Genomic DNA, 15,330 nt, shown 5'->3' with positions numbered 1-15,330 from the left:
CCTCACCTGATAGGGGCTGTCTCATCGCCCCTGTCCAGCCACTCTTGTGGAGGGATGATGTACATACACCATAGACCCCAGTTGTAGCCGTGGGCGGCATTAGCGTACTGCTGCACCTCGAACGTGTTGTACTTGATGTTGTCTATGGCGGGCAAGATAATGCGGGTATGATCCTCCTTCATCCGGGTCAGAATAGGTTCAGACCTACGGATAAGAAAAGAGACAGAAGTTAAAAGCTGGCTTTCTGGATTAGGTGTGCCGGAGATTCGTTGCATAGTTGCAGGAGGTGAATGAAAAGAGTGAGAGGTGTAGAGTCTGCAACAGGGCAATTAAGAGATCTGTGCATATATTCATTCTATCTGCAGGTTTGAAGCATTAATATTGCAAAAATGCTGGTCAAAACTGACTGAATGGATAACTTAACTGAATATGAATGTAAAGTGAAAGCTGTGTATGTGTATGTGCAGGAAACCAATGCATTTAAATGTTAAACAAAAAGTTTTTTTGTCAATAGTTACAAAAAATGACAGGAGCAGCTACAGATAGCTGCAGACACTATCTCGACTTTTAAACCATTGCCACGCTGACATGCTTTTTCAGTGTCAATGCAATCTGGTAAACCAGCATTTATTCAACTTTCAAACCAATTTCCAGCATCTGCTTCCCTCCCCTGTTGATGATATGAAGTTCTTGCAAAATGAATTTTCTGCGTAACGACAAATGATATCGAATTTGATATCGCTCACTCACGAAAATCCAATGTCAAATAGTGACACGCATTACAGAGAGACGGTTGCAAAGTCTGAGACAGCCCTGCTGTGATCGTCATCTCGGGACTTTCTCCCTCCCAGGCAGTTTTGGCTGCCACATATTAAATGGACTACACGCTTTCACAGACTTTAAAAACCTTAAGGCAACATCGAGATATTATTAATAAACGAGATAAAACCAATTCACAACTATCTTAGTTACAGCATATAAGAGAAGTTACATGGTGAAGCTAAGACTCCAGTGTGTCCATCCATCCATCCATCCATTGATTTTTCTTCCGCATATCTGATTCAGGGTTGTGGGGGGCTGGAGCCTGTCCAAGCTGTCATAGGGTGAGTGGGTACACACTTGACATGCTGCAGAGCTAACACATAGAGACGCAAACATTCACACCTACAGTCAGTTTAGAATCACCAAAATGCAGTTCTGTTATTAGCAAATGTAGTAATAGTTAATAGTTCTGTTATTATCTTCAAAGGAAAAACTTTTCTGTGTTTAAAAGACATGAATGATTTGACTCACTTGGTCTATAAAACACAGCACTGCAGACCATGCAATAACCTCTCCTTAGCTTGGCCATGGGCAGAACACAACGACAGTCATGTGCTAGTTACATCTGTATAATCTTCCTATGCTAACAGATGATGTCCTCCATATGCTACTTGGTTATGGGAACACTTTTCCAAATTAAAAAAAGAGAAAGAAAGAAAACAAAAACTGGCTGCAATCATTACTTGATAAATGCATTTCTTTAAAAAAAAAAAAAAAACAACACACACACACACACTCTCCAGTTTTCTAACTGTCAGTTTCTTGGCCCTGACTCGTGTCCTACTTCCTCTCTCGCCCTCTTCAAAAAGTGGAACTCATTCATCTTCCAAAAACAAAATGACTTCTTATCACATGAAGGTAAAGGACAGAAACTACAGAGGGGAGTGAGACGAACTGAACTGTTTTGGGTGAGAAAATAATCCTTTAATAACTTGAAAGCCCTGCGATTGACCGGCCCAGTCTAGCCCATCTTTTGAACCTATGACAGCAGGAATAATCTCAACACCCCCGCGATCCAAGTGCTTAAGAAAATGGATGCTTTGGAACACACAGTCTTATCTGTACTTACTCCCAAATTATATTAACTGTTAGAGAAACATGAGCTCCCTCATTTAATTTGTGACTTTACTGATGGATGTGGGTAAGTCAAACAAAATAATAACATATTATTTAGCTTTAGAAATGGTGGTACAGAACAAAGAAAGCTCTTTCATTTATTTTTTGTCTTCATTTTATTTTATACAAATATATTTTATGATAATATAAACCTAAGGAAACTTCATATTAACAGACGTGGTGTCAGTCTTTTAATTCAGTTGTATTTAATGTAATTTCTTCACTTAGGCACCAACACTACCTGTTATGGCAAAATAATGGTAGTTTGAGTCAAATGTTTGTCCCTTCACAAAATTAACCCTATAGATTTCAAACTTAAGCTTCCCAAGCCTTTGTTCCAGTTCCAGTTTTATTTTAAGTCGGATCAGTCCTCTAGCACTAACATTGCACAGGGGAGATGATCTTTTTTACGCTGTAATTTTTCATTAACTCACAAAAATAAGGTGCTCATATATATATATATATATATATATATATATATATATATATATATATATATATATATATATATATATATATATATATTTTTTTTTTTATTTATTTATTTATTTATTAGGGGTGCAACGATACACAAAATTCACGGTTCGGTTCAATACTTTGGTGTCACGGTTCGATATTTTTTCGATACAAAGAAATGTTCATGCTTTTTTAATTTGTCATTTATTAAAATTATAAATATATATTTTAACTAAAAAGTACAGTTTTTAAATTTAATGTTGCTGAAACAACAAAGGGATGAAATAATAAATCTATCTGATCGAGAAATCACTCATCTTTGGAAAAGAGAGTTTATTACAGAGAAATGTCTCTTTCCAAAATAAAAGCTATACTATACGCTTCTTCTGGGCTATATTCTCAGCAGCATATTAAACATATCAGGTCCCCATAAGAAGAATCATGTGCTAACTGCTGTCTAAATGACTCGGGTAAAGTTTGTAGCATGCGTGCTTGTTGTTTTTGTCTGCTTCCACTTGTCTTTGCACTAGGATGATGTCGGAGTAAATGTGCAGTCATATTCGTTGTGTTCCCACTAGTGCTGTCAGCGTTAATCTGAAATGACGTTAACGCCATAACACGGCAAATCTCCGTTAAGGAGCTACCACGGATCGCCCTGTGAGTGGGGCTGGACGGCCAACACGTTAACGAGCTAACTGCGCTAACACACTAGTTCCCACCAATGTAATTGAGCATTGCGTGACACATCCGACATACTGTTTTACTTTAGTCCATGACGCGCTTACCTTCAGGGTCATACGTCACATGAAAACCAAAATAGTTCCAAAGGCCAGATCTGAATGAGGGTGGGGGAGGTTCAGTTTGCCATGTTGCAACGAGCTTAGCTTCTGTCTTGCTAGCTTGTGCTGCGCTCAGTGGATCTGGGCAGTGTTGCCAACTCCTCAGTATGGAAAATCGCTATTGGCTGTCCTAAAAGTCGCTAGAAGTCGCTAAATGACGTCATCACCTAATTTGCATAATTGGTCATGCTAACGTAATTGTAACCTATGCTGCTGGAGAGAGAAATAACATCGTGGACGAGACATAAAGTGAGCAAAAAACGTCCTAAATGCATTTAGAGTTTATTTAGAACTACAAATTAAATTTCTTTTAGCAATTATTGTTTTTTTTAATGTCACAATTCCAACCCTGCTCCTTAATCCGGGCTTGGACCGGCAAAAGTGACCCGAAATAGGCACTCTGGTGGAGTTACTTTGTGTGTGTGTGTGTTTATAAGTAGTTTTAAACCTGATCCACAAAACAGCATAAGAGTAAAAGAAGAACTGACTGCGTTACAGCACCCGCTGCTTGTTGAGAGTAAAAGCGATATGCGCTTTCACGTCTTTTTTTTTTTTAGCGACTTTTCTTGGAAAAAAAGTCGCTAGGGGGTCTGAAAACTCGCTAAATATAGCGACAAAGTCGCTAAGTTGGCAACACTGGATCTGGGCTCGACAGTGCAGCCTAGGTGGAGTAGTCGAACGCAGATCCACTGAGCGCTCAACACAGACAGCATCGTCAGAAGAAAAGTTGATAAAATAAATTAAAAAATTTGTATTGTTCGTTACATATGCCTACCGAACCAAAAGCACTGTATCGAACGGTTCAATATCCATACGAGTATCGTTGCACCCCTAATATATGCATATATATATATGCACAGCTGGGCAAAGCATCTATATGAAAAATGGCAATCACTAATTTCACTAATTATGTGTGGTGCCTTGTAGGCTCAGTCATAAAAGCTTGTTAATATTGCACAAGATACACCGTACAAGTCAAAATTCATTCTTTCACTCTCACATACATATATTCTTCTTTCACATACATATACTTTCACTCTCACATAGTTTAATTTTAATTTTTATATTTAGAAATTTTTATTCTCATGTTTACACATATTTAACACACACATTGCAATATTGTGCTCTCTTATACATGTATTTGAATGTACATATTTACACATTTTCACTCTAACATACATGCATTTTCATTTACGCATTCCTACATTTTGCTCTCATTTACATGCATTCCATTCAAAACTGATTCATGTTTGTGGCTGTAATGGGACAAAATGTGGGAAAGTTCAAGGTGGCCAAATACTTTTGTGAGCCACTGTATGTTTCTACCTCTTCTTCTTTAAAGTATTACAAGAATAAAACATATCTGACAGGCAACAACCCTCATGTTAAGTGAAATTTGCATTGATTTTTCATTTAAATCATTTGATTTTACCAAGCCATTTAAAGGGTTAGGACGGGTGTTCAATCCAACAATTCAGTCTCCAACTCACACATTTAACCTGCGTCAGAACAATCTTTTTGAAGGCTCAGATGTGCCGTACAGTGCTTGACTATGTAGTGAAACAAAGGCTCTGCTTTTACTTTGAAGACATTTTTACTGTAGCAGAATGCACGACGTGCTTTGCTTGACATGCTCAGCAAAAGTGTTGCTCTGAGCACTTCCTTACCTTGGGCAGATCTCCCTGTCATTCCAACCTTTTCCATTCATCTCCTTCTGTCCTTGAGCTCCCACAACACCCTAACCCAGCCTACACCTTCTTTACTGCTGGAACACACGAGAGCGATAAGATAAGAGACAGTGTGGAAATGAGGACGCATCCGCTTTTGACAGACGAGGCTGTGTCATCCTTCTTTCTTTATCTGCTATCTCGTGTTCCTTACATTGAGGCCGTTATTCATCCACATCGGTCCTAATCATGCTAAGTTGCAAATAGCAATGAGATTTTCCCTTCTACCAGTAATGACTCATCCAGTACAGCAAATAAATGCTGACAACATCCATCACCGCTGGCTCCACAATGCCATTTCTTATATTCAAAGCAGAAGTCCTCTTGATTAATGAACTCTTTGACTACTTGTCTTTCAGTGCAGTCTGCACTTTTGTGGAGGTTCACACCAGGCTGTGCATGCATTTCAGATATTAAAAAAAAATCAAGGAAACACAATCTATTCATATCTACTTGATTTAACAGCAGCATCACAGGATGTCTCATTATCTGTCCTACCTTTGCCCAGAATTGACGTAAAAGCCCCGCAGTCCTCCTTTCAAGGCTGCATTTTTTATTTAAAAATTTTATATTAATGGATCTCAAATAGGGAATGATACTCAGGCAGAGAGTTATCAGATAATGGGATCTAACTGCACCCTAAGAGCAGCGGGGCCCTAAGTGCCTAAAATAAGATCTTCTTTAATTCTGCATTAAACTCAATGCTGCAGACCGTGTGAGCTGCCCTATAGAAGACGCTTTTTTAAATTCAGTAACTTTAAAAAAAATGACCCTAACAGACCCCTAGCAGAAAAAAAGATCTATTAGCACTGATGTCTTCAAATCTGCTTTGAGTGAAATCTTTCAAAGTTCTTCAAACATGAATTTTCATAACTGCACTTTTATGATCAGGTTTCTCACTATAGTTAAAATATGATTAATAGCAGGTTGTGAACCCAATATGGGCCTCGCCAATGCAACTGCCAATTAAATTATTGCACATTGTTGGGATTTTAAAAAATTGTATTTCATCACAACATTTTAAAACCAGTCAAACTGACATTGCAGTATGGTACAATTTAGACCCGACACTGCTAATTTGTGTTTGCTGTGTTATATAGGATAAAGAATCTAAGCCTGCAGTGCCTCTGGCCATCTTTAAGCGCATTAATCTTTAAATGTGCAGCCGTCCACAGTCCTTTCGCCTGGCTGTTTTACAGAGCAGCTCAGACATGCATATGTAGAGTAGATATTAATACTGGGCCAGTCTCCTGCTTCCAATAAAAAAGATGCCGGATTCAAAGAAGGGAAAGGTAGCCATGCAGAATTTAAATTCATTACAGGGTCGAGGCTTTTTTGAAGTAGATAGCGGGGATGCAGAGGCATGAACTGGAAAAGGATCAAGGCGCAATGTTAGATTCCTCACCACTTCTAAATGCATTTGCCGAGGACGTGGTTGATATGATACAAACGTAAAGGCAGCATAAAGCCCTGTCTTTTCAGTGCGTTTTGGAGCTTTGCCTGGCCTGTGCTCTGTGAAGCACTCAGTAAGGCTGCAGCCTCCTTTCTCATCTCCAGACAGATATAAACACTGAGCCGCTGCCAGACGCTGTGAGCGAGAGCAAAAACATGATTTACTTTATCTAAAAAAATATTTCCCCAGCCTTCAAGACCTCTGGAATTTATGTACCATTGAATTTAATATAATACCACTGCACCTGCATGGCATAACAATAAGCAGAAGGAGTTCTGTGAGATTACCAAAGGAGCCAATATCAAATATACATGTGGCAAAAAATACATAATTAAAAATTACAAGAGGATTGTTTAATCCACTCCTTAGCTTTCTGATTTCCACCAGTTTGTCTCTTCCTTACAAACACTCACCAGGTCACAGTGCAGCAGAACATTCAACATTCATCAAAGTGTTGCTTTCTGAAGCATTTCATTACAACCTCCCTGCATCGACAGCCTTATCTCCAGCGCACACTTACGGGGAGCTGCTGCTACGTTGTTAATCGCTAATCGTTAATAACCTGAGATTGCAACTGTGCAAGAGACTTCAAAACCAAATAAATATCAATTTCCTCCCCTCTGCAGCTGTTTGGTTGAAGTATGGCATACAGTAGGTTCTAATTACAACATGCGCCTCTTTACCGCTATCAATCCTGTTTATTTACATAGCGCGCAGAAGGAAATTGGTCGTCTTCGGAGCACAATGGACAACGGCTGCCCAAAGGATGGATGGTTAGAAGCTACAGGAGAAGATAGACTGCGAGCATTAAGCCGGTGCAAAGCCGCATCAACCACAACAACGATTTCATATCCTCATATTAAAGCGGCGCAAAGCCACAGAAATCAGACTCCATCGCTCTTGTGGTGCAAAACGTTTCCTTATTAACTCCTGAAAAACAAGTGCTTCACCAACTTTTTTTTTTTTTTTTTTTTTACAATCTTCCTTTTACAAAAAAGCAGCTGACACCACATAATTTCTATCAGTCACGAGCACTCGCGGTGGAAGTAAGTAATAAAAAAGCCTCGAATGTGAATTGTAGTGAACTCTAGTTTGTTTTTAACCCTTTAAGACCTACCATAGAACCAAGTCTGCCAGAGCTTATATTTTATTTTTACATGCTGTGGAGCCATTTTTGGGAGCATTTCAAGTTGATATACATCAATACAACCATTATAGCCCAAATTTTAATAATATGTCTGCATTAAGTGCATAGTAATTACATACATTGCAAAAAAGTGCAATAAACTACAAAAAAATGTAAAATTGTTTTTGTTTTTTAACATATATTTCTAGTTAGAGAAATTTAAGATGCTTATCCCTCAAAACTGTAAATACAAAAAAGTTGCACAAAATAGTTTCCCACCACAGGAAATTTATTTTGAGTGTCTTCATAGTTTTATTTTTGAAATACACCAATTTTTATATACTGCAGGAAAAACTAAAATAAATATTATAATGCAAATTTGCAAAAAAGCAGCATATGCATCAAAATAAACTATTTCCAGCAGTGCAATATGAGTCCTAAGCATCCCAGAAACCACACAGAAAGTCATAAAGTCAAACATAACTTTTAAAAACACCAGTATAGGCTCATGAGGCCTTGATGGTAAAACACTACATTTCCGCGAAAATGACGTCACTTCCGGTTTCGGGCAGGACAAGGAGGATATGCGATAGTTCGCGCTGATGGACGTAGGAAGTGTTATGAACAGCTGATCGGATCGGCAAAGCGTGTTTCTGGAATATTATGTTTTTATTGCTGCAAGCGCTTTTTATGCAGTTTTTGCAAAACTATATGTGGAAGGAAACTGTGACCGAGGACAAGCTGATGGCATCAGATGTAAGTACAACTCCTCCGGTTTCATATGCAAAATAAATGATTGCTAGCTTACCTGGTTGCAGAGCTACCGGGATTTAAAAATAGTTACGCAAAACAGAGCGTGCCTGCTCCCACCAGCTTTAAAGGGTTAATCCCCATAAATCATGCTTATTCACCTCATATTTGTCTCCTGGTCACCCCCCCCCCCCCCCCACTCCCACCCCTGCAGTTGCTTAATGCCCCCCATGTTTGAGAACCACAGTCATAAACTAACATGCTGTGAGGGAATGGGAAATGACTAAGTGCGTGATACAGCATGATACAATTCTGTTTGCTTAAACCCAATAATAAGTTATGCGAAGCAGCAATACATTTCAGCTGCAAATGTACAGCACCTCCGGGGAACACCACGCCAATGAATCACAGCGATGCCAGTAAGAGCTGGCAGCATTGTCTCTGGCTCAGTATGCATAGGCACTGTGTACAAGGTCATTGAGGGATATTCACCACAACATCTAGAGGAAACATCCATCTCACTTATCACTGTATGTGTCACAGTGAATAATCACATTATGATAAACGGCTTCTCTTCCGTTTGAACAAATAGAAAGTGTAGATACCGCCAGTGAATCTGAGTAAGAGAGTGCGTGATGTTTGCAGGCATACAGTAGATAATAAATGCACACACTCTCTCATACACAAAGAAATCTAAGCGGCGTGAGCAAGCTTGTAGAAGTTGGCTGTCATCTCTTCAGTTGCTATATTCCTTTATCCGGCGACTACTACAAAAAAAAAAGAAAAAATCACAGGCATTCTGCTCTACTTTCCACTGACTTCTGTAAATAACACTTCATGCAAAAAGCAAAAACCGGAGCTGCAAAATAAAACAAAACTAACAAATCTACAGCTGCAGGTTGTCAAAGGAAGACGGAGGTGATACATCGGTGAAGGTGTGTGGAGCAGAAAGAAGAGAGCGTCGCACGGTGAACGAAATATGCTGAGGTAGCTTTGGCATGTGGAAGAGAGGAGGAAGCCTACGCGGAGGTGAGTGGGGTGTGTTGCATCAATGACAGGCAAGTCTACTTCTGAGCAAGAACAGATGGGGAAGCAGATGAGGGAACCACTGGGGTGTCAGTTATCATCAGATATGCACCTAGGCATTGATGCAACTTCCTTTGTGAGTGCTGTTTCTTGCCCGGGTCGTGACACTTCTGGGCCTGTAGTTCCCATATGGGCCATAAATGGCCCGTCAAGCTTCAATAACCGCGGCTTATCAAGTCATCTCTTGGTAAAGGTCCCTTTGATTGCTGACTAATGTTGTGGTGGGATGTTTATAGGTCAGGCCCACTCTGACCTTTGCTGCTTTAATTTCATCTTAATGAAGCAAAACAGAACATTCTGATTACATTATGCCAGTTTACAGAATAAACACGCAGAGTTCCCACGTCTTTTATTATAAAAGTTTACTTTACTGGTATATAATAGAAAGTTAATATTGGAGTTTATATTTGTCCTAAAATAATCATTGTAGTTGCTTCATTTTCGGAAAATCCTTAAAAGCAAATTCATAAGTAAAGCTTACCACAGAATCACAAACTGTAGTAGTAAATGAGCCCAAGGAATAAATAATGATTGTTAAATGATCATCAAAATCATCACATAAAGAAAGACGAGTTTTAAAATGCTGTTTAAACCAGAATGACGTAGAAACAATATGCTGCATAGCCGACTGGATGAACGCAAAGATGATCTGGAGCATCTGTGGCAAGTGAGACAAATGGGCCATAACAACAGCAAAACCCCCCCAAAAAGAAACAAATTCAATTGTAACTTTGGACACTTTGTTACAGCAGCCTGTCACAAACACACATTACTTTTCCAAACTGAATTGCGAATGTAGATTTTGATCCATCATGCAGTACCATCTGGAAAAGATCTGACTGGAAACAGCTTCATTTGTCAGTGCGACTAAGGCTACATTCACACTGCAGACGAAAGCGCATTGAATCCGATTTTTTTGACCCTCTGCGACCCATATCCGATCATGGTGTGACAGTGTGAACGGCACAAATCCGATATTTTCAAATCCGATCTGGGTCACTTTCGTATGTGGTTCTGAATCCGATACATATCCGATGTTTTAGAAAGCGACTGCTGTGTGAACGGTCAAGTCGCATTAAATCCGTCTTTTACGTCACCGACACAAGACAGACGCCGATTATCAGCGCCGGAGAAGACATCGCGAACGCTTCCTGACCATCCCGTGTAGATGTCAGTGAAACTGTTGGGAAGACAACGTTGGAGAAACGTGAACATTTTATTTGCACTGTATAATCTGCAGATTCTGACAGAAATCTGCAACTATCCTTTGAAGCAGCGCTCCTCTAAAACAGCAATAAGGATCATTATTAGGTTATTTACATTATTATTTAAATAACAAAATAACTTAAAGCAAAAATTGGGAAACGTAAAGTCCGAAGTCTTTATATTAAGGGCCATCAGTCAAACAATACTGTTGGTCTGGGTATAAACAGAGCGCGTTGTGTGTGACGTCGTCTTTCGCGCTTTGAGCGTTCACACTAGAGCGCGTTTGCTGTCGCATTTTATTTGTAGTGTGAACGAGCAGACAAAAAAATCAGATTTGATCAAAAAATCGGAATTGAGCATCAAGACCTGCAGTGTGAACGTAGCCTGTGATCCCAAACACAGCGCCAATGCAGTAAAAGCGCGTATGATTGGAAAAACACGCAACATCAGCCATGGATTGACCTCCCCAGAGCCCGAACCACAACATTACTGAAGCAATTTTGGATCATCTTGACAGAGAATGAAACAAAAGCCAGCATCCAAGGAAGAACTTTGAATGAAGCCTGTTTAAAGAAATTACAAGAAAGATTGTCTACAAGAGTTCAGGCTGTGACTGTCATCAGTTATGTCTATTATAATATCAGTTTTCATCTTATTTTAAAGTGAACAGTGAAGTCTGGAGAGAAGACGTGAAGTATTTACTTGATTATATATTGCTTACATTTATTGTCCTAATCGTAGAAGCATTGACTACACTGGAAATATCTGAATGTCATAATTATAAGCAAGACTTGACTTATTTGGCAAATTTTGGGAGGTTTGATCAACAGTTCTGCTGATTGTAGAGACATGTGCATAATTTCATGTGTTTTTCTTTTGACCAGTTTATGACTAAGAAGACAGCTGTCACAAATCTGAATAGCACGTTTGGATGTGTTTACATTTCTTGCATCTATTTAGCTGTAAAGATCGAAAAGCATTCAGAGATGCTGTAGACTCAGTCCTCATCTTCTTCCTTGTCCCTTTCTTGACTCTCAGGCAGCTTCCAGGGAACAAAGCTTCATCCGACACTGACGGCATGACAGGCTCAAATTAGGTGCCAATTACATCTTTTTGAGTTACTTGTTTGCCGTTAAACTTAAGCAGCAGGCAGACATTGGACTGAGACCCCCAGAAGTAATTTCATATCGCAAAATGAGCCCAGAGCCCTCAAGTAAAATAATTTTGAAATGCACAACATTTGAGCTACCTCTTTAATTACACTCGCTCTCACATTTCACAGTGGTTGACTGGCTCTCACTTGTCGTAAGTGTGTATTTGCTCGACAGGTAATGCCATATTAGCCGGGCTGTCTTTTTTCCCAGCTCTAAACAAAAGTGATTCTTACAATTTAAAAAAGGAAATGCAAAAAGGAAAAGGATTACCAGCTAGAAACCCTTCTGCATAATAAGCGCCACTGTCCTGAAAAACGCTGTCTCGCCTGGAGTTTTATCGGAACGCTTAGATCAGACCAGGCTGCATAATTGAGTGATAATAAATTTACATGACATCCCTCTGTTCTAAAAAACATAAAAAGCAAAGCGCAAAGGCAAAGGTGAGAGAGGACAGAGAAACGGCTTAGACCTTTTCAAGTTAAACGTGACCTTACCAGCCGGTGTTGAACTCGACGTGAGCGTCAAAGAAGCCGACGACGGGAGCCGTGGCCGCGTTCCAGCCGTGTATACGGGCCCGGATCAGACCCTCCCGCTTGCTGTTTCTCACAATCTTCACGAGGCCTGGGTAGCGTTTGTTCACATACTGATCCAAGTTGAATTTCAGCTCCACTGGAAGAGATTAGAGAGAGCCTTCCTTTAAAAGACACCCACATGACAACAGGAAAACATTAACAAGGTCGCTGTAGTCAGTGATTTTTAGCTCAGAAAATCCCTTCTTTCCCCTTTCAGAGTGTTTAACTTTTAGATTACACCTAAAGAGAAATAGTGATCGCCAAATGCAATCAGTTATTCGTATTACTCACTAAAAAGCCATTACTTGTCTTTACTAAGTACTTATCAGCAAGAGCAATCAGCAGCATTACTTTCTTAGCCAACCCAGCTCTCATCAAACGCACACCTCATCTACTCTGAGTTTGAAGCTTTATTCAGTGATTCATGAATGTGTGCTTATCAGTGACTGAGGTTTGCCAGCTCAGTCAAACAGAGAGACAGAGCCTAACAGAGTCCTGCCCATCCCACAGGTAAAGACAACTGATTCTGGTGACTTTACATGTGGTCTTGTTGCCTCCTGGTCAGTTACTTCTGCTAGGAGACCAAAAAAAATCTGAAAAAGATGATTATATACCTCCTTCACACCTCCAGTGTGGTATGATGTACTACAAATGGGACTAAGGTACCCAGAACAAAGTCTGTGTGAGCTGAAAGGCTGAGCATATGAGAAATAAGACCCGAGGCATCAACAAGAAGAAGAGGGAAACATCTGGGATCCTGACACTAAATATGTCGACTTGTGCAGCAAGCGGTTTGTCACCAAGTCAAATATCCAGCTGTCAGTTTTAGTTTCCTGCACTCTCCAAGTTAAACTGAAGCATTTTCACATCAGTGTGTACTGGCTGTGAAATACATCAGCTTTCTTACAGCTAACTCCACAATGTCCGATTCTCTGTTGGGACCCTGTGTAAAAGGGAAATAAAGCCAAAATGCAATGAACTGCAAATTTCATCAACACATATTTTATTCAAAGTAGAACTCAGAAAACAGATCAAGTCTTTAAACCGAGCAAAGGTACAATTTTAAGAAAAAATCTAAACTCATTTTGAATTTGATGGAAGCAACACGGCTAACAAAAGTTACGACTGAACTATGCTGACTGTGTTTACCGCTCTCATCTTTCAGCAACAGTCTGCAAGTGTCTGGGAACTGAGGGGAGCAGCTGCTGGACTTTTAGATGAGGAATGTTTTAAGCTGGTGAAAGGATCTGACCGCAGGCGGGAAAGTTAAGCACTCAGATTCTTTTGGTGCGAAGCCATGTGCTTGCTAAATCTGCACTGTGCAGCAGTATGTGGTCGTGCACCACTGTCTTACTGAAATATGAAGTCCTTTTCTTAAAAAATGCTACACAGCACGTCTAGATGCTTTTCTAGATGTGCAAGCTGCCAATTCCATAGGCATTAATGCACATCTGATGAAGGACGCTTCTGAAATGACTGCTGGGATCAAGCTGGATGGCCTCTCTGCTCTTTAGTTTAGATGATTTGTGCATGTTTTTCAAAAGCATGCGACTTCTTCTTTGCATGCAGGGCTTTAACCAACCGTGTTCCTGAGCCGCTGCACTGATTTCCTCAACAAAATCACGCCTGTTTTTAATGTCTCTTGAACGCAGAGATTACTCCAGATGATCGTAATCTCTTGATGATATTATAAACTGTAGATAATGAGATACTCAAAATTTTTTACGGAGCCCCGCAGGGGACATGGGAGAAAAAAATAATTAAGACGGACTTTTGCGAGATCTCGCAAAAGTTGAATTCCAACAATGGCGGCAGCTACTTAGTTGTAATATTACTCTTTCTGGGTCACAAAATACACTTTTAAGATATTTTGAGGCGTGAATGTAGCCGCGAGATGTCGCAAAACAAACTCGGGATCTTGCAAAACTTTTGCGAGATGTCGCAAAACAAACTCGGGACCTCGCAAAACAAACTCGGGATCTCGCAAAACAAACTCGGGATCTTGCAAAAGTTTTGCGAGATGTCGCAAAACAAACTCGGGATCTCGCAAAACAAACTCGGGATCTCGCAAAACTTTTGCGAGATCTCGCAAAACTAACTTGGGATCTCGCAAAACAAACTCGGGATCTCGCAAAACTTTTGCAAGATCTCGCAAAACAAACTCGGGATCTTGCAAAACTTTTGCGAGATGTCGCAAAACAAACTTGGGATCTCGCAAAACAAACTCAGGATCTCGCAAAAGTTTTGCGAGATCTCGCCAAAATCTTGCGGCAGCTACTTAGTTGTAATATTACTCTTTCTGGGTCACAAAATACACTTTTAAGATATTTTGAGGCGTGAATGTAGCCGCGAGATGTCGCAAAACAAACTCGGGATCTTGCAAAACTTTTGCGAGATCTCGCAAAACAAACTCGGGATCTCGCAAAACTAACTTGGGATCTCGCAAAACAAACTCGGGATCTTGCAAAACTTTTGCGAGATGTCGCAAAACAAACTTGGGATCTCGCAAAACAAACTCGGGATCTCGCAAAACTTTTGCGAGATCTCGCCAAAATCTTGCGGCAGCTACTTAGTTGTAATATTACTCTTTCTGGGTCACAAAATACACTTTTAAGATATTTTGAGGCGTGAATGTAGCCGCGAGATCTCGCAAAACAAACTCGGGATCTCGCAAAACAAACTCGGGATCTCGCAAAACAAACTCGGGATCTTGCAAAACTTTTGCGAGATGTCGCAAAACAAACTCGGGATCTCGCAAAACAAACTCGGGATCTCGCAAAACTTTTGCGAGATCTCGCCAAAATCTCGCGGCAGCTACTTAGTTGTAATATTACTCTTTCTGGGTCACAAAATACACTTTTAAGATATTTTGAGGCGTGAATGTAGTTGTGTAAACGTCAGATACCTGCTCGGTTTACAAGACATCACATATTTGCAAAAGAGCTCCGACGTTTTCGGAGATCTGACACCCACTAGCTCAAAGCTAACGGGAGGTCGAGACCTACTACAGCCGGGAGGAACGC

The 15,330-nt window shown here is 40.1% G+C and overlaps 1 protein-coding gene across 1 annotated transcript in view; it reads right to left on the bottom strand.

The window, feature by feature from the left end:
- The window catches only part of galnt9 (polypeptide N-acetylgalactosaminyltransferase 9), a 123,139-nt gene that overhangs the window by 59,043 nt on the left and 48,766 nt on the right, over positions 1-15,330 (bottom strand). Inside the window, exons 4-5 of the mRNA XM_085179361.1 lie at positions 12,230-12,404; positions 7-204 (exon numbers count right to left, since the gene is read on the bottom strand). Coding sequence (XP_085035487.1) covers positions 7-204; positions 12,230-12,404 — 373 coding nt within the window. The remainder of the gene's footprint in view (positions 1-6; positions 205-12,229; positions 12,405-15,330) is intronic.

Source organism: Neolamprologus multifasciatus, chromosome 12 (genome assembly GCF_963576455.1).
Source record: "Neolamprologus multifasciatus chromosome 12, fNeoMul1.2, whole genome shotgun sequence".
Taxonomy (NCBI): Eukaryota; Metazoa; Chordata; class Actinopteri; order Cichliformes; family Cichlidae; genus Neolamprologus; species Neolamprologus multifasciatus.
Note: the sequence above shows the minus strand (reverse complement) of the source record. Positions and strands in the feature narration are given on the sequence as shown.